Consider the following 25,890-nt stretch of genomic DNA (forward strand, 5'->3'; position numbering starts at 1 on the left):
CTGCAAGCAATGGCTATTTTAGAAGAGCAGTTCCAACTTCCAAAGTGTTTTGTAGGCATGTCTGAAGGTTCCATTTGGTAAAGGGTTCTGCTTGACCTTTGTTTCTCCCCCAAACCCCTTTCTTTGCAAAGCTTCTACACCATGCAAGCACTTTGGTCATCAAGTGCTCTGTTTTGTAAGTGCTCACTACCCCATAGCTAGCCTTGGCCTTTAGATTCACCCAGGAATGACTCATCCATTGCTCTGTAAGCCAGAATGTTAGTTGTCACCAAAGAGAACGCATTATAGATACACAGTTTTAAGTATATTTTATAATATCAAGAACAAAGCAACTTTTGTTATATGCTCCCTGGGTTGCCAGTCCCCATTAGGTATTGAGTTCTATGTATGTTTACAACTGTTACAGTAAACTCATAAAAAATATACAGACTCTCTGCATCTCTGTCTCTTTTTCTGTATGTGTGTGTGTGTTTGTATGTACATGTATGTGTGGTTGCACTTATCTGTGCATATGTGTGTGGAGGACAGAGGTTGACATTCATTAAATATCTTTCCAATCGCTCTCCACCTTGTTTTTTGAAGCCAAGTCTTTCACTGACCCAGAAGTTCACCAATTCAGCTAGAGTGTCGGTCGGGGCCAGCAAGGCCTCTGGATTCTCCTTTCTTCTTTCTCTCCACCATCTCTGGGTTTATCATCAGGTGTCTCCATGGCCAGCCTTTTGTGTGGGTACTGGAGAACAGATTCAGAACCTGATGTTTACATAGCAAACACTACCCACTGAGCCCAGCCCTCAATTTTTAATGATAAAGAACTGGAATTCAGAGGGTTTTGGAACTGGCTGTGGGTCATAGTACCAGTAAGCAAACAGGATCTGAAACCAATTTGAGATTCAAAGTGTGACACAGTATATAGACATAAACACTGCATGACTCTATATTCTACTTTTTCTTAATATGGAAAACTCATCAAGTCTTATAAAGTAAAATTGACTGTATTGAATGGGAACCTAGAGCCTTAAGAGATTAACAGGTATGACCTCAAATTTAGATGTAGTCTACTCTTTTCATTATTAATGATTTTAAATGAAGTTATTAACAATCTGGGTCATACTCTCTTAATATGAGTAATCCTGAGATTGATGAAGACAGATAAAGGTTGGTTTCTTTTTTTTCTCTTGTAGTAGCAGAAGAGCCCAGGGCTGTGCACATGGGAGACAGAGTTGAAGTGTTTATAGCAGTTTTCATCTATTTACTTTTTACTTTTATCTTTTCAAATCCCCAGTTTCTTCTGGTCTCAGGATGTCTTTTTCTAACTGCCCAGCACACTTGATACCTCTTTCTGCCAACCACCAGTGATGACTTAATCACACTGAGTTGCCCAGGACTGCTATAGCATGTTTGAAAAAAAAATTGTCTAGGAATATTTCAAGTATTGTGTTTCTTGACTAGGGCCCCCAGGAAATAGCTGGCATTTTGGTGTGCTTTGTGTCATATAGTATTTCTTTTAAATGGCACTCACATTCTTGGAAAGGAAATATTAAGTTTATTAATATCTACAAACTATTAAATATTATGTATCTTCCATTAATTTTTTTATCCCTTCATACATTAAATCCTTTCTGATAGGTACCAAAAGAACAAAATGAGAAGAGCATGATTTTTACCTAAGCAATGATTTTTTTTCAGTGTACCTTTGCAGTGCTTTATGAAGCTAAGCAGTAGCATGCCCACTTCTGCTGTTCAGATCAGCATTTACATGAAGCATCAGTAACAGGGGCAAGAAGCACTGCATCAGCAGTGTCCCTGCTTACCATCCCCACCCCTGCTACCTGTATTTGCTGCTGTGCTGTGTCCTCAGCACAGTTCCGCCCTTTAAGTGGCTTTGTTTGGAGAGATGCCTTCCTGGTGCAGGTCTACTGTTGTAGATCAGGACTCCAAGACTGTGTGGTAGAGTGCTGTGGCTACCGCAGGTCTGCAGAGGTGCTAACTGATGAGCCTGCAAATCTGGCCACTGTTCACTGAAGAGAGTCAGTCTTGAGAGTGAAGTTATAGCCTCTCTACAAACTGCCTATCCTAATTAGCATCTCAGAGGGGTGCTGATTTGAGTACACACTCAAGAAAGATTATTTCTCTTCTCATCAAAACTTTCTGTATATTCCTTGGAGTTGGTGGGTTCTCAGTTGGACTATAGGGTACCTACTTGTGTTGTGGTTTTTATTGCTTAAATATATCATGTTTGATATACACTATGTTTATGTTATGTTAGTACTATAGAATACCTTATGTGTATTAAATGAAGCTATAAGATGTAGGATCTTATATCATTCAGGCTAAGTTGTTGACACTTGGAAATGAGCGTGGCCAGGGTGTGAGTCAGTAGCAGATTGCTTGTCTAGCCTGTTTGAAGCTCTGGATTCAATCTCCAATAATGCATAAAAGAAATTATCATAAACTATTAACTTTATTTGATTATACTAGAAAACTATTTAGTAGTTGGCACTCTTTAAAATGAGGGAAGTGTATGTTGAGGTAAATAGAAACACTCTTTTGGTAAAATTGTAGATTTTCATTTTAATAACAGTATGTTTTGTGTCATATAGTATTTCTTTTAAATGGCACTCACATTCTTGGAAAGGAAATATTAAGTTTATTAATATCTACAAACTATTAAATATTATGTATCTTCCATTAATTTTTTATCCCTTCATACATTAAATCCTTTCTGATAGGTACCAAAAGAACAAAATGAGAAGAGCATGATTTTTACCTAAGCAATGATTTTTTTCAGTGTACCTTTGGGTCTTGTGAAGCTCTTCAAGGTTACGGTTAGGACACTCATTTTAGAGTACAAAAGAAGATTTGCATTCTTTCTGTGGTGAGCTAGGTAATATTTTAGGCTTCAGCTCATACTCACAAACATAGTGTCTTTAGCCACAATAAATAGTGCAAAGTGTATGTCTTTTTCTGTTCCTGGCTTAGTTCGTGCCTACCTTCCTTAACCAGTCTTGACAAAAGCATCCATGACGTATGTCACGTAAGCATCACACTTGCATCCACCATAGCTCACCAGGGTAGCATATGATATGGGCTGCATGAGTGTTGGCTTGGCTTCAGGGGTGATGTGAGGGGGATATCCACTAGAAGGCAATCCTTCTAAGGCATGTTCTCAATACTTCTGATGAAGATGAGCTTTAAAAATGAGGCACTGAGCATTCAATCAGTGACTATAATATGATACTGTTTATCTGTGTCATGTATATGTAAGTGCATCTGGATGTGAAGCGTTTCGTGGTAGAAATCTACGGATACTTGGAGCAGTGACAAAGGTATTCGGTGTGCACGGTCAGAATTCTCACTGAATGCAGAGGTGGCCACCCTGCACTCAGGCCTGGAGGGAGCAGTTTGACAAGCTCTTGCCATGATATTCACCTTCAGTACACACAACCATGTGTTGACATGGGTGACATTTCTTAGCCTTTTTACTCTTGTGAAATATTTACTAATCAATGTGTTGGTTTAAAAAAAAAAACAACCTTGATATATAAAAAGCCATATGTAATGGAAAATATTTTAAGTCTAGCTAGCTTTGAACTTTTAAAGGCAAGCACACATATGAAATGTATGTATTTGTACCTTGCTCCCTTTACTGGTTAGTCACCAATATCTATGTGGTTATATTTTCCTTTCTTTACTAATCATTGCCTCTAGGAGAGATATTGCAGAATACCTCTCTGTGATAGGTATATGTTACACACTCATAGCAGAGGCCTGGAGCCCATTTCCTCTTTTTCTTCCTCATGGCCATTTAACACATCTAGGTGTTGAGGTATAATTAACTATTTGGCAAGAACTGTAAAGATCTGAAAACAAAGGTATACTGTGCAGTCTATTAGAGATCTATTAATTCAAGGTGAAGGAGTTCTCAGGTAAAGATATAAGTGGATTAGGTCTTGACAAAAACAGATATCCTTCATAAATTATTATGATTGAATGCCCCCCAACTGAAACTTGTTTTTCCTTTTAAAAGTTTCTTTTGGAAAGATTAAAGTATTAGCAGGTAATAGCCATTCCCCAGGTTAAAAATGCTGTCCATTGTTGGGACAGTGGTTTGGAAGATTCTGAGCAGCCACATGGGCATCACTCTGGAGTTTTAACCTGTTGTCACCACCCATCTAGGCTGACTTGGGACGTTTGAGGATAAGACCACCTGTGTTTATTCTAACAAATCTTCCATATGACCCCTGTGTACTCTAAGGTGGGGAGCCAGTGGTCTGGATTAGTTTTTTTTAAATTTTGAGGTAAATATTATTCACATACTAAAAGTTGCTAGATCCATAGTCTATATACCTCACTCAACTTCTATACAGTTAGACTTAGCATTCAAATGAGAAACTATGAAGTTTCACATTAAGTTTTATACTACTTAATGCTTTTATCCATCACCAAAACAAAAACTCTACAGCACAGTTAGCACTAGAAAAACAATATCCTTATATCGCCTTCCATGTTTCATGCCTGCCACCTGCATTGAGGCCCTCCTTACTCCTTATATGTAGGCTTTCTTGTTCCAGTTTCTGCATCTTATACTGTGCCCACATTTGCTCTCATATGGGCATACAGTATTACTTGGCTAGATTCTGCAGTTGAGAGAGATGTGCTTTCTTTGTTTCTAAGATTGTGTGACCTTTCTAAGTTCAATCCATTTTCCTGCAGGTTTCCTAGCTTCATTTTTCTTTAAAGCTGAATAATATTCCTTTTCTTAAGCATATTTTCAAACAATATTTGTCAAATGTGAGGTGGATCTAAACTGATTCTATTCTATTTAGAAAAGTACATGGTTAATAATCTAGACCAGTGTGTGTTTTCCCTGCATGTATATATGTATGTATGTGCCAGTGCCCTGCTGGTGGAATCCAGAATTGGGAGTCAGATCTCCTGGAAGTAGAGTTGTGAGCCACTGTGTGTGTGCTTGGAGTCAGATCCCAGTTCCTCTGCAAGAGCAGCCTGTGCTGCTTATAGTCAGAGTGAAGTACAAAGGGTATCTGCTTACATGAGCAAGCAACTGTTAAGTCGGAAGACTGATATTTAAACTCCCATGAGGAAAATCATTTTTTCCTTAAAGGAGAAATAGGATATGTACCCTAAAGAGAGACCAAAGATTGACATATTTGTTTTATTGTTTGAATCCTTATTGGTCACTTACTTGCCTTGTGTAATTATTAGACAGTGACATCAGGAAGATACACACCTGTATCTTAAGTGTGCACGTGTACACATGCACACGCACACATGTGCACACAAATGTGTCACTAACTGGAAGCTAGCTCTTTGAAAAGCACAGAGTACTTCAGTCTGTTGGAGTCGTACTTACAGAAGCAATCACAACTAATTTTATTCTGTTGGGTTGATTCTAATTTTGTGATAATGGGTGTTTTTCTTATGTTATCTTTAGTGCTAAACTTGAGCCCGTGGTTGATCTTAGCAAGCTGATTACATGGTCCCCACCCCACCTGCAGATTTCTCAGGCATTGTCTGCTTAAGAAGAAATTGCTGTTACTTAATTCAAAATCATGAAGAGAGATGCTTTTCTATTGACCATTTTTCTGTCTTCTGTGAAGAAAAGACTAATAGAGTGCCTTAAATAGAACTGTCTCCATGGCAATGGACAGTCAGCTTTTGACTTGGAGTCTCATAAAAAAGGAAATTTAAAAGTGTATTTTCATGGTCTGAAATAGCAGTATGGCATCAGTAAGGCATGTGAGTGCTTCCCATGGGCCACTGCACCATTGACTCCACCAGAATAAGGTGCCTTCCATTGGGTAGCATCTGATCCGAGCATTGTTAGTCTGGACAACTCCACCTCATAGTTAAGGAGTGATAGTGCTGCTCTCCAAATTGACAGTAAACTTGAGACTCTCTTACAGGCTTAGGACTGGAGCCAGAGCCTGAAAACAAAGAGTTATTATCTCTGGTTGTATTCTTGCAAAGAATGAAAATATGGACTAAATGATGGGTTATTCTTGATTATATTTAAACAGATTTAAAGTGGAAGCAATAACAATATTTAAAGTTTAATAAAATATGTATTTTCTAGTCCTTAAAATTTGTGGTCTTTAGATCACTTACCTTGTTTAATGGACAGTTGGCAACCTGCCCCACTCCTTCCCTGTTCCTGCTTCTGCCCACACCCATATAAAAGAGAGAGCCCTTTAATTAGCTGCTGAGCTACCTCACCATCAGTGAAGGTCAGTAAAGGTGCACCTACAGTAGACTCTGGGATGGGAAAGGCTAGTTCCTTTTAAGTATATAATGTTTCAATTTTTAAGCAAATAAACATAGAAGGAATGTCCAAACTGATGAGATTATTTGGAACTGCTGGGATTACAGATTATTTTAACAGTGTTTATAATTCTTGTAATATATTATTATAGCTTGTTTTTATTGCTATGCATGTATTCATAAAAATATGAAAAGCTGTACTGCACATATGAGGTGAGCACTCACCTGAGCTCCAGCATCTCCATTGGGGTTTTATAGATGATGGTCATCTCACAGAAAAAATCCAGACCCTCAAACATATTACTGTATGGAACAGAAGAGTGGTTAAATATGAAATTCTTGTGAACTTCCTACATGTAGTTACCAGAAAAAGCATAGTCTTCTAGAGCAAAAGACATTATTATTTCTTGTTAGAAGTTTTTATGTATCATTTTGAGGTCATGATTCCTTGAGGCAGCATTAGAGATTCCACACAGCTTATCTTGTTTGTTCTGTGTAAGGACTTTATGAAGTTGAGATGCCATCCCACTTCATCAAAGAATATCTTCCTGCTGGTCCAACACTGCATTGGTACTATGGCAACATACAACTTTCTTCTTCTAGGAAAATGTAGATTAGGGAAACAATTTCATTTTAAAATTATTATATAACAAAACACAGCCATCTTGTTTTCTAAATTAGAAAAAGCTCATATTTTCTAAGGAAAATCCTTGTCAGCTTTTGTGCAGAAGAGTGCCGTTGCCATATGGCCTTGTGAATTGATAGTTCATGATATAGAGAAAAAAATCTGTTAATTCTGGGCTGATGAAATTGAGCTGACCCTTGTTTCCCACAGCATTCTCATGTGCCATTTGCATATCTTTCCCTAGGGAATCCAATTGCATTCCAAGAGAAAAAGTCTGCCTTTACATGTGCTCTTTGACATCCAGATGTCTCAGTGTATTAAAAGTCTTTGAAAACATTTGCCAACTAAATTTTGCTTATTAAATATATGTGCCTGTCCAAACTATAACTTAAAATGATTTCACTTACATTATGTGTGAGTGGTAAGTGTAATTTGGTAATTGGACTTCTGCTCTCAATCACAAGGCAAAGCCACCATTGGAGTGGTCAGTACGTCCTGTATTGAATGATCTGGAAATGTACTTTGTCCTGTAGAACTGACACTTCAGTAACTGTACTAAGAAGTCTTAAAGTCATTCCCACTGTGGTATATGCATTATAGGAAAATGGTAGCCTGGGTTGCACCTTGGAACTCAAATGTTTTGCTTTAGAGAGTAGAATTGGTTTTTGAAGAGACAACAGGAACTGCTCAGGAGGCCCTGCAGCTTCGGCCTTTGCCCATTGGATGTTTCTTTGGGGAATAAACCCAGTGGTTAGAGAATGGTGGAAGCGGTCCCTCGAGGGAAAAGTAGGACATTGAACCAGCAGTCATTCAGGGGCCAGCCATTAGCTTGCAACATCCTGACCTATATCAGCCCACTCCTGTGCTATGAAAGTGATAAATGAGCTTGTCACATTGAGGATCACAAAGTTCATCTTCTATCAAAGAAAACTGTGGTTTGGGAAGATGTCATTCTTGGGCAAGAATAATTGTACTTTAAAGGTCTGTCAGGATTCTGAGCACTTCTAAGGAAAGTTAAAACACAGCACAGAGCTGGGAAGCTGGCTCAGTTGGGAAAGTACTCTCTATGAAAGCATGAGAACCTGAATTTGATCTCTATAACCAGATCAAAAGCCAAGCATGGTGACACACACTCTAATTCCAAGTGTGGAGGACAGCTTGGCCATTTGTTGGGCTCCAGTGCCGTGAGAGACTTTGTCTAAACAACAAAGTGGAGATGCTGGAGAGATGGCTCAGTGGATAAGAACACTTGTTGCTTTTGCAAAAGACCTAGGTTTGCTTCCCAGCTCTCATATGGCCACTCACAGGCACCTGTAACTCTAGGTCCAGGGCACTCAGTGCTCTCTTTGACCTCCATGGGCACCAGACACACAGATATGTACTTGCACACTTGCAGGCAAACATTCATACACATAAAAACAAATACATCTTCAAGTAGACAGCTCCTGAGGAATGACAATCAAAGTTTACCTTTAGCTTCATGTACACAAACATTCCACACAAACATACAGTATATCTAGATCAAGTAATCTTTAATGCTGAAGCTGAAATTTCATACTCTGTTTTTAATGGAAATATCTGGACAACAGACACATACATTGCTTTGTGAGAACTTTAAAAAATCATAACATAGATTATTAAAAGGAACAAATAGCATTTATATTTTTTTTTCTTATTATCTCTTGATTTATAGAGAAAGATAGAGAGGAAAATTATTAAACACTGTAACAGCATATAGATTTGATTTTCTTACAGTATGGTATGTTCTCTGTGTCTGTGTGTGCCTGTGTGTGTGCACATGAGAACAGCTGAGTGTGCTCTGGCTCACATGTGACAGTTAAAGAGCAACTCTGTCCGGAGTTAGGATAGAACTCAGGATCTGAGGCCCTCACACACAAAAGCTTACCTTATCTGTTAAGCTATCTGAAAAAAGAATGTAGAACACTGAAAAGAATCTTTATCATTCTTACCATTTATCTTTATCATTTAAAAGAATTTTTATCATTTAAAGGCATTCTGTAGGGAAAAGGTAAATATATAGAACATAATTTTGTTTATAGTCTTGGCTTTATAATATTTTATCAAAAGAATCCAAAACCTAATAGTTAATTAGCTCATTATTTAAGGAAAGTCATTAGTTTTCCGTTTCCTTTTATCACATTTGTTCATGATAGGTGTCACATGGGGATCAGAGGACAACTTTGGGGAGTCAATTCCTTCCACCAGGTGGACCCTGGAGATAAAACTCAGGTGGCCAGCCCTGGGGCCAAGCACCTTTACCTACTGAGCCATCTAGCTACCACAAAATATTTATTTTTAAAACACTAAAACTTATTTAAAATTAGCAAGAATAACAGGGAAATTGTTTACAGTGTTCTTATTTTTCTCTGAAAACATGCTACCAGCACTCAGACAGGGCTGAGTATATCATAGCTTATGTTAAGGCAGACAGGCTCTTAGAGTTGTTTTCCCTCTCATTTCCAGATGGGAGGACCCGTGCCTCCTTAAGTAACTAGGTCTTTTGATGCTCAAAAGGAGCAAGAGCTCAGGCCTCGCAGCTCTTGCTACAGTGTAGCCTTCACTGATGTTCAGTCACATAGCACTCTGTTATCCTTATTTATTCTCTGTATCCCTGTCATCAAGTAGTGAGATCTCCTTTCAGGAGACTTTATACTTTGCATACTTCAGTACTTTCTATATACTTTACATAGTCTAGTAGACAGATATGAGTCCAGAATGTCAGAACAATGCTTAAAATGGCTACTGCCCAGAGATGGTTACTCATTGTAATGGTCAATCTTGACTGTCAGCCACATATTTCTGAGCCCAGATTCTCTGTGATTTTCAGTCACTATGACCTATAGCAGCAGATGAATACTAGAGTATACCTGAAAATCCAGCTGTGTTTAATTAAGGTAAATATTTACACAAATCAAGACAAACTCTCCTCAGTTTTTTTTCTAAATTATAGTTTTCAAATAATCCCTTTTGTTAATATGCAATGGGTCTGTTATTCTTATTTTCACTGTTCCTTTTTTTGATGGGTGAGAGCTACTGGGGCTTGAATCTAGAGCCTGGCAGAGACTGACCACATCCTGTACCACAGAGCTGCACCATTAGCCTCTCTTCTTACTTTTCAGAATATCAATAAATTAGGAGTTTTTCAAGTTTTCTTTAATTTCTAATATAGTTATTGATAACTATAACCCATAAGCAAAAACTTTGAGAATCATACTTTCTAAGATAATAAAGAGGTACTGATATTTAAAAGGTTATAGAGTAGTTTTTTAAAGGAGCTTCTTTTAGTCTGTGTGCATGTGGAGGTCAGAGGACACCTTGCAGAAGTCCGTTCTCTTGTGGGATCAAACTTGAACTCAAGTTGTCAGGTTGGTGGTAAGCACTGCCGACTGCGCCCTCTCCGTGGCCCAGTTCCGGGTTAACTCAGATTACAACCCATTGTGAGTTTACTCACATCAAATTAGGGCACAGTCCTGTAGTCTGCTATCAGAGGAATTGACAGACTTGAACAGATGAAGCCCATGGGCATTTACTGTATGGGCTGCATCCATTTCTGTTCCAGGCAGAAATTAAGAGATGTTTCCTTCAAGCTAGTTAAAAAACCAAAACAAACAAACAAACAAAAAAAACCAAAAAAACAAAAAAAAAACAAAATTAAAACCAAAGTTTAACACGATTTGCTGTAAAGTCAAGGATCTTGGGAACTTGGGTAGTTGTATTCCCAGGATACTGTAAAATGACTTTTCAGTTTAAGTGAAGGAGAGTTCTTGCTGCTTCTGATAATTCTGGATATAAAGGACAACTGTTTTTCATTAACTAAATGCTTACACATTTTGTCAATCTGTGGTGATCAAATGTGCTTAGTTTGGTGCCCTGATTTCTTTAAGCTAAGTGGTCTGTGTTGTTAGAAATAAATAAATAAATAAAAACCTGAAAATTGTCCTGTTCCCACCAGGGTAACAAAGGCTGTCTGGCTTTGTCTCCACAAGCTGCTCTGTAGACGCCTGATTCAGAACTCCAGCTCCCCTATGCCAAGACTTTTGCTTGTGTTATTTCTTCAGAAGGACTAGTTGGCACCTGAGCATTTACTGCATACTAGCATCCTCTGTAGCTAGAATCACTGCTTGTGGGAATTATTTCTCAAACTGCCAATTCTTAAGTTCTCTTAATCTAATTGGGATATGATTTTAATAGGGAAAGCTTTTTAAGATTTAAGGTAAGGTTTTATTGTTACAGAAGCCTCAATGTTTTTGTAGAAGTCAGGCCTTCCTAATACTCTGTGAAACTAGACTTATAATTAGCAGTAGGACAGTACATTGTGCATTAATAGGGAAGCAGGGAGTTAAGTGGCTGTCATTGGCTTGCATTATCACAGGTACAAAGACTTATATAAGTTCTCTCTGTATTTTCTTGGACTTTAGCCAAAAACTTTAATAGCATATTCAACAAGTATCTTTTTTGCACCCTTCATCTTCGAATACCTAAAGGCTTAAAAGGAGAGTTTTCCATCCAAATCGGTGTCACAGCATGCAGACTCTTACTGATCTCTACGAACTTAGAGCAGTTTATGGCAGACTGCAACTCCTGATTGTTTTAATGTAAGCAAACAAGTGAATGAGGATCCAAATGGTACATGGAGACTAGTAGATTGATGCACAACGCTGCATTTAATTTATTAGTTTAAGTTTCTGATGTTTCCAGAATGTTGGCTTCCTCAAATTGACAGTGTGCTCTTACATTAATACAAGAAAGAGAAGGGGACTGGAAACGCCTTAGGCTGGCCAGCTCCCACTCTGTAATTCAAACCCAGTAAATTAATAAGCAACTTGTTCTTGTGCTGTGATCCTGGGGTTGCTGATGCTGATCCTATACAGTTGGAAAGCAGTGACAAGATTGTGATTTACCTTGGTATCTATACGAAGGGAAACAGCACAATTGTGAATCCTGAGAATAGGTTTGCATTCCTAGAAGGAGCTCCAAAGTTAGCAGGAGTAGAGCGAGACCCACAGCGCTGGTGTTCCGATGGATCTGGATGGAAGAATGGGCAGACAGTACAGAGAAGAGAGAGGGGGAAACGGAGCCTCAGGAAATACTGTCTCAAGTACAGTGAGGAGCACCCTCTCAAATCTGCCCACTGGCTTGAAGAGAGCACGAGGCTTACTGGCTACCCTGCAGCCTCTCACAGGCAGTGGGAAAGAAGTCTCCTCCGGTGACTCTCACATGAGTGTGACTCTAGGTTTAGTTCTACTCTCAGTAACTAAATACTTAGCAGGGCTCATTCTGAAGTTTAAAGGTGATCTGGCCTAGTGTTTGACTTTACCATCAGGGAGTTAACCTGTTTACAAGCTTGTGATCCATAGTTGTGGCCAGGCATTTCTTGACTTTTAGGCTACCTTCCAACAAGCCTATAGTAAGTTCAAAATACTTTTAATCAACAGTGTGATGAATATTCTACTACTTAGCCTCATTCTAACTCAAGTTTGTACAAATCCTTAATGTTGGCCTCCAGTTGGTCAAAGTCTTTTATTATATAAAATCTAGTGTCACTTAGTGAATAGTGTTTGGATAGCTACTGCAGGGAAAGCAGAGTAGTTTTTAATAAGAATAATGGATATTGGCTATTAGTTAAGTTCAAGTACAGTGTCTACTAACTGCATTTCATTTTCAAGCAGGACCATTGTTAAGGACAATTGTATAACTAAAAATACTTACTGAATCTGGGACTAACTATGTAGCCTATGTGAGCAGTCCTCCTGCTCAAGCTCCGAGTGATGGAATTATTAGGTATGTACACCGTACTCCCAGTTCTGTTCAGTGGATGAGTGGGTATAAGGGCTGGTGTCGCTAGACTAGGGAGAGTTTATTTAGCTACAGCTCCCTTCAGTGTGCATGCAGTGTATTAGCCTCAGTTTAGTCTGTGCTATGTTTTTTTCTTTTTTTTATTATAAAAGTTGTTTGATATAAAACAACAATCAATTTAATAGTCTTATGTAGATGCTTGTCTACAGCAATACTGAAAATACATAAGTTTTTCTCAATATAAATTTTAAATAACTCCAAATATATTAACTGTATATTTTAAAATAATACATCACTACTAGTATTTTCTTAAATGAACATAAATATATAAAGTCTTTTGTTTGTTTGTTTGTTTGTTTGTATATAGTAGAGCTTAAAATCTTGGCTCTTACTGTGGTACAAGCCCAAAATAAGAACAATTCGTAGACATTGTAGTTCATTGTAATAAGGCTGTACTTCAATGACCCTCACAACACCAAGGATTTTACCTCCATCATTGCTAAACTTAGAGTTGACAGTTCTGCTGCTCCAAGGAATGAATTGTAGGCACAATTTTTGGATATAGATTTCTTGCTATGGTCAAAGTATTTGACTTGAGTGAGTGACTTCATTCTCAGCCCACAGAGAACAGGTTACATTCATTTAAGAAATGGTGTACGTATTAAGATGGTCTATCCATAAAGTCATTCACCAACTGTTTCAATGAACAATGGTTCTGCTTGGAGGGTGGCACAGACATTAGGTGAGGGTAAGAAATTGGTTCATTGGCTGTGATAATTTGGAAAAGCATTCATCTCAGAGAAAGAGTAACTTATAAAGTCCTCTTCTTCAAACTTGATACAAGAGTTACAAACGTTAAGCAAAGCATTCAGTCTCATTCTTTGTTGTTCTCTTACAAGCCACCTCCCTAGTTAATTGTCTACATTTCTTTTGGTTGTATAAATACTTTTGAAATACGTAAGCTGTCCTGAAAACCATATTATAGTGTAAAAACATGAAATAAACAATACTACTAATAGAGAAGCTGAGATAGGAGAAGCAAGATTTCAAGACCCTTCCTTATGTTGTACACAGCAAGACACTGTCACAAACAGGCTGAAAGTATATATAGATTGTATAATATTGGACCTATTTCTCCAATTTCTAAATTAGAGAGACCATTGGATGACAGTCAACAAATTTCTAATTCTTCATATTTTTGGGTTTCAATAGATTAGGATATGTTGGTAATATTAATTTTCATATTAAGATATTAAGAAAAAGTAATTGTTGCTTCCTGTTCTAAGAGGTGGAATTATGTTTGAGTGGGTTTGTTGAAAGGTTACTTTCTTGCTTCTTCTAGAGTGTAGTTTTGCTCCTTATGTTGGTGTTTTCCATCTATTATCCTTTGTAGGGCTGGATTTGTGTAAAGATATTTTGTAAATTTTGGTTTCTCCACCTGTGGTAATTGGGAGTTTTGCTGGGTATAGTAGCCTGGGCTGGCATTTGTGTTCTCTTAGGGTCTGTATGACATCTGCCCAGGATCTTCTAGCTTTCATAGTCTCTGGTGAGAAGTCTGGTGTAATTCTGATAGGCCTGCCTTTATATGTTACTTGCCTTTTTTCCCTTACTGCTTTTAAAATTCTTTCTTTGTTTAGTGCTTTTGGTGTTTTTATTATTATGTGATGGGAGGAATTTCTTCTCTGGTCCAGTCTATTTGGAGTTCTATAGGCGTCTTGTATGTTCATGGGCATCTCTTTCTTTAGGTTAGGGAAGTTTTCTTCTATAATTTTGTTGACGATACTTACTGGCCCATTGCATTGGGAGTCTTCACTCTCTTCTATACCTATGATCCTTAGGTTTGGTCTTCTCATCATCATCTCTAACATCCTGGGATCTCCAACAAAATCTAGGCTTCACCTTCACAACTTCTTTCGGTGACCTCTCTGGGCCTCCATGGAGGACTTCCTGACATATGTCTGTCTGCAGCATCTTTCCTTAGTTGTGGAGGGAAACTCTAAAACCCCTTTCTTATATCCTTGACTGTAAGGCCAGAGCCGTGTGGCCAAAGCTGCCAGGTTCGTCTTGCTGGGGTGGAACTTGGTTCCCTTGCTCAAATACATTTTTGTCAGCTTTCTGTTTTTTGATGTTTTCCATCCCTGCTTAAGCTTTTCTTTAATTCCTGTTCACAAGTTGCAGCCTAGCTGGGTGAGGTCTTGCTCTGAGGCCATTACTCCTTTTATTCTATTTAGCATCACCCTCTTCCCTTTAAACTTTTTATCTCCTTGAGCACTGCTGGACTTAACTCCATTACACATCCTGGTGCCCCCTTTCTCCTCAGACTGTATGCTTTGTATTTCCCTTACTTGGCTTGTTGTTTTTATTGTAGATCTGCATAAGGATGGTCACTAATAACTGCATGACAGAATCAATACTAAGCTGCCTTGGAATCTCCTGCCAGTGTTATTAATACAAAATGCTTCAATTTAGCCCTAGGCAGATTTTTTGGATAAGGGCAGAAAGCAGTCTCATTCTTCTCCAAAATACCACTTGTCTGTAGGCCACTTAGTAATAATAGTCTTTCCTTCTGAGACTTCATGAGCTAGGCCCCCACAGTTCAAACTGTCCTCAGCACTGTCTTCTATGCCCCTGGTAACATGACCCATGGAGTCCCAATTTTACTCATTCCACTGTTTTCCTAATCCAAAGTCCCAAAGTCCACATTTTACCAACAAGCAGCATGGTCAAGCCTGCCACAGCAATATCCTGCTCCCTGGTACCAACTTCTATCTTAGTCAATGTTCTGTTGCTGTAAAGAGACACCATGACCTTGGCAACCCATCCAAAAGATGAGCTTATGGGGGCCATTCATATTCAAATCACCACAGCTTCTGTAGCTCAAGTGCAAGTGGTACACTTCTGAAGTTTTCTAGAGCAAGGTGCCATTCCTACAAGGAAGAGAGTTTGGATGTTTTTTAGCATATCTGTGAACTTCCAGCACAGTGCCCTGGCCAGCTCCTGATGCTCTGTACTTCCTGGAAACACTAAATTAGAGTTAAGAGGAGAGAGGTCATGTCTGTTGCCGTCCTAACTGCAGATCATCTTCAGTAAGTGACTGTGGATCTCAGACAATTTAATATTACAAATGCAAGGACACATCTTAATCAAGCCTGGGAGAGGGATAACTTTGTAAAAGTCTCTTATATTTTCTTCTCAAAATGGTAGGAAGAATTGCACACTGAGAGTAGGTAATGAGTTACACACTGAGAATAGGCAATGGCATTTTTGTGCCAAGTGCTTTAACCACTAAGTCATCTACCTAGCCCTGGGTTGAGGTTTTTAAAGCAGTTCCTATCTGTTCCTCTCTATTTGATCTTTCCTTTTGAAATACACAATATCATTAGTATCTGCCAAAATCATATAGCTGAAATTACCTACCAAGGAACCAAACAGAGGTGTCTGCATTACTTCCAAGCATAGTGCCAATGGTCCAGCCCTGATCTTTCTGCAGTGACTCTGCTGAAATGGAGGATACATGGTCAGTGCAAGAACAGACAACAACTGAAATATACTGTTACCACTATCAGGTCCAGCCAGACTTCTTACATTCACAACAGGACAGTTTGCCTAGGATGTATGTCTCTTCATTTAGATGTTTCCTTGTTGTATGTTGAAACCGTTAAACTGTCATCTGAGGCTATTTTTAAATACTGTGGGATTAGATTTCTCTTTGCTAGTATGGTTTTATACATTAAGCAGATGATGCTTAAAAAAAAAACCACTGTTTTTATAAAATCAATCATACATGTTGCTATTCATATTCTTGGTGGGGTGAGTACAGGAACAACTTTACTGAGTGGGCAGAAGTACACATTTTTGCTTTTGCATTTTTCTAATGATACAAACTGAAGAAAAAATAAGTTAAATTAAATTTAATCATTTAAAGCTTTTCATAGCTTAGAATGTACCAATGAATTGTTGTTGGCAGTCGACATTTTAGGAGCAAGTAATTTGCTGATTAATTTTAAAGATACATGATTTTCAGAGTTTCTAACTTGCAAGTGTCTTGATTTTCTTCTGGGATTAATTTATATAAAGTGATCTAGTAAAGTGCTTAGCTCTTAAGTGTCAAAATAACTAATTTTCTAAATATATCTCAGCTTTAAGCTTTCAGGGTTTTGTTTGCCAGCAGGTAATTGCTTAATGGGAATACTCTCAGCTGGTTCCTGTCTAGGCGGGCCTCTGTGCAGCACAGTCCACAAGAGACCATACCTCCGGCAGCACTGTGGAGATAACCCCTGAGAAAGCTGCTGGATGTGAGGAAAGCTCCTATAATGTGGACAATTCTTTCTTGATTGAAATGGCCGATCACCTTTCTTGAAAGAAATGGTCTTTGTGAAATGTGAAATGAGCCTATTTTGACTGTTGTCTAAAACATTTGAGAACAAGCCACAAGTCAGAGCCCTGCTGTTTGGAGCACTTCACTCCTACACTCCTTTTTGTTTTCAACAGTGGGATCAACATTAGATAATTCTCCTTCATTTTCAGGGTTTTCAGGGTTATCAAATGAAGTCTAGGGAGTGGCATCTTCTCTCTTTTCTAGCTAGTTAACTTCTTGGCTGTATGCTCTTCCACAATTACATCTGAATTACTTAGTTATTTACTTAGTTATTTACTTGCTTCTCTACTTGTACATGTTGTGCTGGGTTCAACCCCATAAAAACAGACATTTCCAAACTCTCCCTTGTCCCAGAATCAGACCAATGCTACCAGGCCTTACTACACTCCAGAACCTTTGATGGTAATGGAATGGTCTGCAGTCACATGGTTTGGAAGTTTGTCATGTTGCTTTTGAATCCTGAGCATGTAGGTAGGCAGTTGAGTCCTTAAATCTGTTACTTAATATTAGTAAATGTAAAATCCAGCAGCCAATGTGACTAGTGGCTGCTGTGCTGGGCGGCCCAGCTAAGAAAAACTCCAGGCTGTTTCTTTCCTGTGTGTTTTACAAAAGCTAAATCAGATTGATGTAAAGGCCATAGTAAAATTCCTGGTATGCTAAAAGTCTTTAAATTCCAAGAATAAATGATTAGCTTTATCACATGTAGTTAAAGAAAAGGACCTACGCCATTTCCCCTCAGAATTAGCACATGTGGCTCGATGAGATGTCTCACATGGTAAAGTGCTGACTACAATGTCTGACAACCTAAGTTTGTCCTCAGGACTTATGTGGGGGTGAGAAGTGACTCCCAAGTGTTATTCTCTGGACTCTACCTCTATTCCATGGCATATATACCCATCACACATATAAATAAGTAGTTGAATATAGTAAAAGTTTGAATTTAGTACAGCTGCAGGTTACTTTTCTTTAATATAGAATAACCCGGGTTTCCATGTTTGTGTAGCCTTTTTCTCCCATTGGAGAAAATGGGCAGAAAGAAGCTACAGTGCCTCATTTTGCACCAAGCTTAAATTTATTTAAATCTGGTCAGATGACCAGTGTCTATCATCTGGGGCAACTGAGGCTAGGCTTTTTAGAATGGTTATCAGTAAGAGTGAAATAAGAACCTGGTCCTAAGGTATTCAGGTTTCCAAGAAAAAGCTGAAAAAGAGTGGAAGGTATTACAGCTTGATTAGAACTCTACCTTATAGTTTAAAGGAAATCTCTTGGGACATTTTGATTTCTTATTCCTCTTATGTTTGGTTGTACCTTATATCAGTGGTTCTCAACCCTCCTGATGCTGTGACCCTTTAATACAGTTCCTCATGTTGTAGTGAACCCCAACCACAAAATTATTTTTGTTGCTACATCATAACTGTAAGTTTGCTACTACTATAAATCATAATGTAAATATCTCTGTTTTTCCAGTGGTCTCAGGAAACCCCCATGAAAGGGTCTTTTGAACCCCAAAGGGATTGCAACCCACAGGTTGAGAACCAATGACTTTAAACATACATTAAAAAGTGGCTGGTAAATTTTTTTCAGAGTGAAATGAGATCTTCAGAAATTGAAGATATGCCTTGACCAGTTTTAAATTGGTTTTCAGCTTTTAAGAAATGTACACAATGGCCACTTAATGTAGCAGAGAAACACCAGAATGAATGCCTCGTGCAGAAGCAGGACAGGGTGGTGATTTCAAAAGAAGTACCAGTTAGAGAATGTAACTGAGGGAGGGTGTGATGACTCACACTTGTAATCCAAGAGAGGGCAGAGGCTGGAAGGTTGCTAAGATCCAGCTTGTTCTGCACAATGAGTTCCAGGCTGGCCAGAGCTACATAGCATAAAAGGACCTGTCTCAAAACAAAACCATGCATATATACATACAGTACAAAATACATATATGTGCATGTCTTAGTTTTGATTTTACTGCTGTGAATAGACACCATGACCAAAGCAACTCTTATAAGGACATTTAATTGGGGCTGGCTTACAGGTTCAGAGGTTCATCATCATCAAGGTAGGAGAATGGCAGCATCCAGGAAGGCATGACTCAGGAGGAGCTGACAGTTCTACATCTTGTTCTGAAGGCAAACAGGAGAAAACTTGCTTCCAGGCAGCTAGGATGAGGGTCTTAAAGCCTACCCCCACAGTGACACACTTACCCCCACAAGGCCACACCTTTAAATAGTGCCATTCCTTGGGCCAAGCATTTACAAACCATGACAGTATATTTGTATATATACACATTATTACATACTATATATGTGTAATAGCAATATAGTATATATGTAAATTTGTATGTGTATGCGAGTATGTGTGTATGTGTGTGTGTGCATGTGTGTGTGTGTGTGTGAGAGAGAGAGAGAGAGAGAGAGAAAGAGAGAGAGAAAAGACAAAAGAAGATGATGCTAGCTCTTGATTCAATTTACTGAAAAAATGGTGCTCTCAAGTCAGTCTGTTCCACCATTCTCGTAGGCTCTGTTCCACCATTCTCCTAGGCTCTCACCAGAGTTCTGTCAAGATGGTCCAGAAGCAATGTCACCCCCAGAGTAACATGGCAAACACAGCTCTGGTCCTCGTCTCTTTACTCAAAAAAAAAAACATAAAGTAAAAGAACCCAAGCACATTATACCTTTGAAATTAGCATGATGAAAATGAGCATTTTTGCTCTTCTGTAGCAGTTTGCAACTCTTTAAAGGCTAATTATAATTTAAACCCCAGGAAGTCATCTTGCTGCAGAAACTATACTCAATCTCATAAACTATGGCACAGGCCTCTTGTCATACATATGTTCGTACCATCATCACTCATAACCGAAGTGCACATCCCTGCAGTTGGAACAGCTAGCTAGCTAGGTAGATGATGGCTGTGAACACTCTAGTCCTGGCCACAGAGTGTGTGTGCCCACCAGTGTGGAGCAAATGATGTACTTAGCTGTGTGCATGTTTGCCTTCTTAGTAGCTGCTTAAAAACTAAAAGATTGATGCTATATTTATCTGCAAGCAAGAACCTGCAGTTATGTTACAGTGAAAATGCATTTCATATTTAAATGTTGCCTGTTCCTGAAAGTAATTTTCTAAGGAAAGTAACAGTTTCAAAATGTAAGGTGAATTAAGTTGATTAGTGTATTAACTCAGGATTTTGATAAAGTATAACAGTAGTACCTCAGTCTGTCTCCAGAAACCCCTTGTATACCTGCATAAGAGAATGTGTGTTTTAGTCCCCTAAATTGTTCTGCATCTTGTGTATTTTCTTATTTTACAGTACTCACTTGTCTCCATACTTCCATTTGTTTCTCTTCAAACTTGATTTTCCCTTTTGTAATCAGCTTCTTAGATGCTTTGTTTGTTTGAAATAATTAGTTTTCCAGGAAGTTGCTGTTCCTGGATAGCTCGTTCATGAAGTTCTACAGATAATAGGATACATTTTGGTTTGTTGTTGTTGTTGTTGTTGTTTATCCTTTTGTGTATTTAGAGACAAGATGACCCTGTAGCCCAGTCTAGTCTCAAACTCGTGATCCCCCTGCTAAGTGCTGGGATTGCAGGTGTGCACTACTACGACTGTCTTATCATTTCATTTGTTGTCTTTGGCAGGTGGAAGTAAGGGAATATAGATCTTCTATTCTGAATTCATTTTCTAGACAGACTAAAGTTGATGTAGACAAGAAATACCAGTATGAGAAATTCTGAATGACTCCAATACACATGCCACCCTTCACTGTACTCGAGCAGTCAATTGAGGGTGATTTCTCATCATTTTGTAATCTAGATGTGTTACTTGTTTGGAAACTTAAGCAGTTTAAAGTGTCATGTGATGCATACTTGTCGATAGAACACTGACAGTTGATGGAGAGTGTGTGCCAGACTCAAAGGCTGTGTCTGTTTTCTTTCCCCTCTCCTCAGTCTATCACAATATTCAATTAGGCTCTCAAACAAATCATTGTTGAATACCCAGCTGCCTACTTTTGCCAATTTGTTGTAAAACTGCTTCCTAATGAAGTACAGGACTTAAAGGATTTAAATAACTATTTTGTGTTTGGTAGGCTCTTTGGTTTGTAAGGGACAAAAAAGACTAAAGTTACCCACTAACAAGGGGAAAGGGGAAGGAAAAGAATGAATTTAAATGACCTTGCTTAAGCTTTACTTTTCCCAGGAATCCATAGCAACGCCACTGGTTTCTCTGTTGACACCCACCCTGGACTTTCCTTTTGTTTCTCTTGGCTCTCTGATTGCATCATGTTCACATAACTCTACTGTGTAGTCATGAGAAATTATTAATGTGTACTGATTAATCTTAACTTAGTTTGGACAGAACTTATATACCCAATAATCCATGGGTATAGCAGTGGGTAGCCCATCCCTTCCATGGGCTACCAATCAGCTTCTGTTTGATTGTTGGGGTCTTAGCATAGGCTGTAGCCAAGAGACTGGATCATATATATAGAGAAGACTATGTCACTTTCAGATAAGGAACCACCTGAGTTACTTTCTTACCTTAGAAATTTCCTCAGGAGATTTTGAGGCATCTAAAACCACAAGGTCTTCAATATCTTTCTAATTATATTATTATATAATATTCTTGATATTTCTATTGAGTCTGTAACCATGCTGCTGTCCATGGTGTCATCTTGTGGCATCAGAGGGCTGATTCTTAACTCAGAGTGTTACTTTTATCTGATAAAATCAAGTGGCCATTATCCTGAGTCTCTTCTCCTGGCTAAGGAGTTCAAGAGGCCTGTTTGGTCTGTCTCTGACCTAACCTCACCCATGGAGAAGGAAGCAATCTCATTAAAATTTTCATAATTTATATAGAGAGACTTAGTATGAACAAAAATATTAGTATTCCTTAACAGTGTCCTACTGTAGCAGTATACCAACAGGTATGAATGTATTCTGAAGGTTAACAGCTTTCCCTCATGTAAAGTGTGAGCTAAAGCCCTGTGGTATATAAAAACTGAGTTTTCCCCAGCACTGTGGTAGAAGGCTGTCCCTTTAGTTCACATAAACACAACCAGTGCTGCTCTGGGTTTTCCTTGACCTGGACCCCAGACTTCTTTGGGTTTTACTTAATTATATTTACTTATTTATTTTAGTATGTTGGCTGAAAATAATCTACTAATTTAAATTTTCTTGGTAAGTCATATTAACACATTGAACTTTTCTTTTACAAACAGGACAAAAGAATTAGGGTGTCTCAACCCCTGACAAGAGGACCAAGTGCCTTTATTCCAGAGAAGGAAGTAAGTTAATTTGTTTTCAACACATTATCTAGTCAAAAACTAACTCTAAAGCTGCATTCATTTCTCCATGTAAAGTGGTTGTGTTTGCTCTTCAGTGTGTTGTTAGTCATGTCAGAAAAACATAGAATTGCTTTTTCAGATTCATTAAGAAAGTCTAAAGGTTTTTAAGGTTTAAAGAGACTAGCATTTCACAGTACTTATATCACATAATTGGGATAAACAGTGCTTTGAAATAAAACATGAGTTTGCAATTACTCCTTTAAAGGACAGTGAGCAGACAATGCTTTCATTACTGGTAGTTTCTCTAATCATCTGCACATTTGATTGACAGGACCCCACAAACGCTCCAGCACAACAGTTGTGCATCTTTGGTACGGGTTTGGTAACAAGATGGGAACTGCCAGGCAGGGAGGTTTCAGTTGCACAGTAAGGTGTTTGCTTGTTTTATTGGGGTACATGTTGAAGTGTGGGGGTCTCTGTGCATTCCTCGATGCCTCTTAGCTGTCACCAGGCTGAGAACCACTGCTAAGGGCATACTAGTCTGCTTAAAGAATGCCCAGTGTATGTGGATGCCGTTGTCTCATAGGTGCGTTCTCTGTACGTGCACAGACATTTTTATCTTAAATAACTAGGAGCCTTTACTTCACTTTCTAGTCCCTGATTTAGTGGCCTTCCCATTGAACCAGAACTCAGGTGAAAGTGGTGTGTCTCCAGAGCTCAGAGGTGGCAGTGTAGTGTACAAGAGGCACTGTATTGCATACACCTTTGCTTCATGGCCCAGGGCTGCACTTGCAGGATGATGGCCTAACACATATGAATGGCCTCCTGAGTCATATTTGTAGCATGTTTCTGAAGATAATCTATTTTTTAGGATCTGATGCTGCATATGAACCTAGTAATGTATCGTGAAAGTCCTGTGAGAACTAAGGAACATCTGAGAAAGCAAATATAGGAAAGAACTCTAGAACTAAGGAACATCTGGAGAAAGCAAATCAAACATAGGAAAGAACTCTAGCTCTAATTATATTTGGACCTGGATCCTTGTTTTTTAACTATCAGCTCAGTCCCCGCGGTTGACAGAACAGGGAGATGGACCAAATGAAAGTCCCCAGGGTCCCATAATGAACCGAGGTGAAGTTTCCTTTTGTGTTTATGCCAGCGAATTTCTCACTTTTAGACACACTCCATTTACGATTGAGTCTTTCTCCATAAACAGTTCCTTTGTATAATTTATACTTCCCTGGGGTAACAGGAACTGAGAAGCCAGCTCTGAGGAGTTCCCTAACTACAGTGTCAGTCTTTGAAGGACCAAACCTTTGGACTTCATGAGATCTCATCAAAACCAGTTTGCTATTAACTAGATACACTAAGTTGAGTTAAATCCAGAATCTGCTTCCTTATCTCTAAACTGAGGAGCATGTTCATCCTCTACCCAGAAGTATAACTTGAAAATGCAAGGGAGACGTAAGACAGCAATGGAGTCATGCTTCGTGTACACCCCTTCCCACAGAGCTGGCTCTTCCTTCCCACAGTTGTGAGCAGTATCCTCACACTGACCCACCAACTTGTGTGTGATGCCACGCTGGCATGGTGTATAAGGCTACATGTTGTTTATTCTATTTTGAGAAAGTTCTTTGGTCCCTAGATGAAGGATGTAAGTCCAATTTTCATGTCTTATTTTTAGTAATTACTATGATAGGCTTAAACTTGCAACAGCAGGATCTCGTGTCTTTATTAATTTTGATCACAAGTCATCATATGTTCCTGTATCTCTAAAAAGATTCCACAAAACTTTTTAAAAATGTTGACTAGCAAAAACAACAAAGGATCAGATATTTATCCAAAATAATGCAATTAATGTTCCTTGTCATTTGATGAGAGTGGGCTGCAAATGCATGTGACCCAGTGCTGCCGGATTCGGCTCGCTACACACTTGTGTGACAATGGCCAGGCAAGCCAGCTCTGAAGTCTGCATGCTCGCTGCAAAGACAGATGGAGGCTGCTTTCCTCAGCTTCATAACTGTGTGTTTAATGTTTGATAACTTAACATTTGTTGTTTAATAAATTGTGGTACCAAAGCCAAAACTGAATGGTACTTTTTCTTTTTAAATGTCTGCTTCTAGTATGAGCAACTGCATAATTGCAGTATCTGTTAGCATCAAATGAATATGTATTTCTTCAGTACAGGCAGAGTCCATGTAAACCAAAGCTGTCTTTATAATCACAGTGTTCACCGCATTCTTTGTTTCTTGGTTGTAAGGTTGTCCAAGCAAATACGACAGATGAACGAACAAACTTTCTTGTGGAAGAGTACTCTACATCCGGTCGCCTGGACAACATCACACAGGTGATGAGCTTGCACACTCAGTACCTGGAGTCTTTCTTGCGGAGCCAGTTCTACATGCTGCGTATGGATGGCCCCCTCCCCCTCCCGGACAGGCACTACATTGCCATCATGGTACGTGCTTGCTTCCCACAATTCCCTGCTGTCAGGAACTAGCTTTCATGGATTCTGTGTCCCTTCTAAGGTGTGTCTTTAGCAGAGGGTCTGAGTAAGTATGTGTGTGAGAGATGTATGTTTTGTGGAGTATGTGTTAGTGTGTATGTGAGTGTGTTTGTGTGGGTATGTGTGGGGTGAGTATGCATATATATTTGTGTATATGTATGAGAGGTATATATCTGTGCATGTATATATGTTTGTGCATATGTATGTGAATGTACACATATATATTTTATATACATGTGTATATGTGTGTGTATGTATATGTGAGTGTGTGTGCATGTGTGTAAAGCTGAGTGTAGTTACAGGAGGCATAAGTGAAGAAGCCTCTGGTATCCCGTGGGTATATTCAGAGTGCTTTAAGACACTTAATATGCTGAGTTTCTTATGATTAAAGATGGTTATTGGGTCCAGAATAATCCCCAAGCAGTCTTGCTGTTGTTCTTGCGGTCTTCTTTTGCATTGCTTGTGACATTTTCTTAGTCATCTTATCCGTGAAGGCAATCCCTGGTGTGGGGGAGGAGAAAAGTAGCACTTATCATTAGTGACGGGTCTTCATGAGAGAAGAACTGCTGAGTGGGTCACAGCACTTTGTTACAGGGTGGCTAATTAGTCAGAGTTAGCTGCAAGTCGAGGGCCAGGGAGGAGGCTGTGATGGAGATGCTTGAGCTGAGCTGTGCTCTACTCAGACAGCTACTGGGGAAGAGGATGAGGGCGTGAGCTCATGGGGCTGAGTGTTTGGAGACATCGTAAAGATGGAACCTGGCTGCCCAAGCCAGGAGAGCTACTCTGGACTTGAACTGAGGAATATTCTCATTTTTAGCAGACAGTTTCAATGGCAGGCTGAAAGCAGATGGGGAGTGCTTGCTCACTGAGACAGAGCATTGAGACAGAGTTGAAAGAATAAAACTGGGCGATTTTACAAAAAGTAGCCACAGAAGAGGGGACAAAAGTACCGAGCATGATGGTCCATCACCAGCACCCAGGTGACAAAAGTACTGAGCATGATGGTC

General features: G+C 39.0%; 1 protein-coding gene and 1 long non-coding RNA gene across 3 annotated transcripts in view; one reads left to right on the forward strand and one right to left on the reverse strand.

The window, feature by feature from the left end:
* Sesn3 (sestrin 3) overlaps nt 1–25,890 on the forward strand; it is a 55,658-nt gene that overhangs the window by 7,997 nt on the left and 21,771 nt on the right. For both annotated transcript variants that reach the window (XM_031345920.1, XM_031345921.1), the window contains 2 exons: nt 22,312–22,377; nt 24,638–24,835. In XM_031345920.1, coding sequence (XP_031201780.1) covers nt 22,312–22,377; nt 24,638–24,835 — 264 coding nt within the window. The remainder of the gene's footprint in view (nt 1–22,311; nt 22,378–24,637; nt 24,836–25,890) is intronic.
* LOC116073812 lies at nt 630–11,849 on the reverse strand. The gene is made up of 3 exons (XR_004111918.1): nt 11,827–11,849; nt 6,505–6,582; nt 630–730 (listed from the first exon to the last, which is right to left on the reverse strand). It is a non-coding gene; the product is annotated as an uncharacterized LOC116073812 (long non-coding RNA).

The sequence above is a fragment of the Mastomys coucha genome, unplaced genomic scaffold (genome assembly GCF_008632895.1).
Source record: "Mastomys coucha isolate ucsf_1 unplaced genomic scaffold, UCSF_Mcou_1 pScaffold23, whole genome shotgun sequence".
NCBI lineage: Eukaryota > Metazoa > Chordata > Mammalia > Rodentia > Muridae > Mastomys > Mastomys coucha.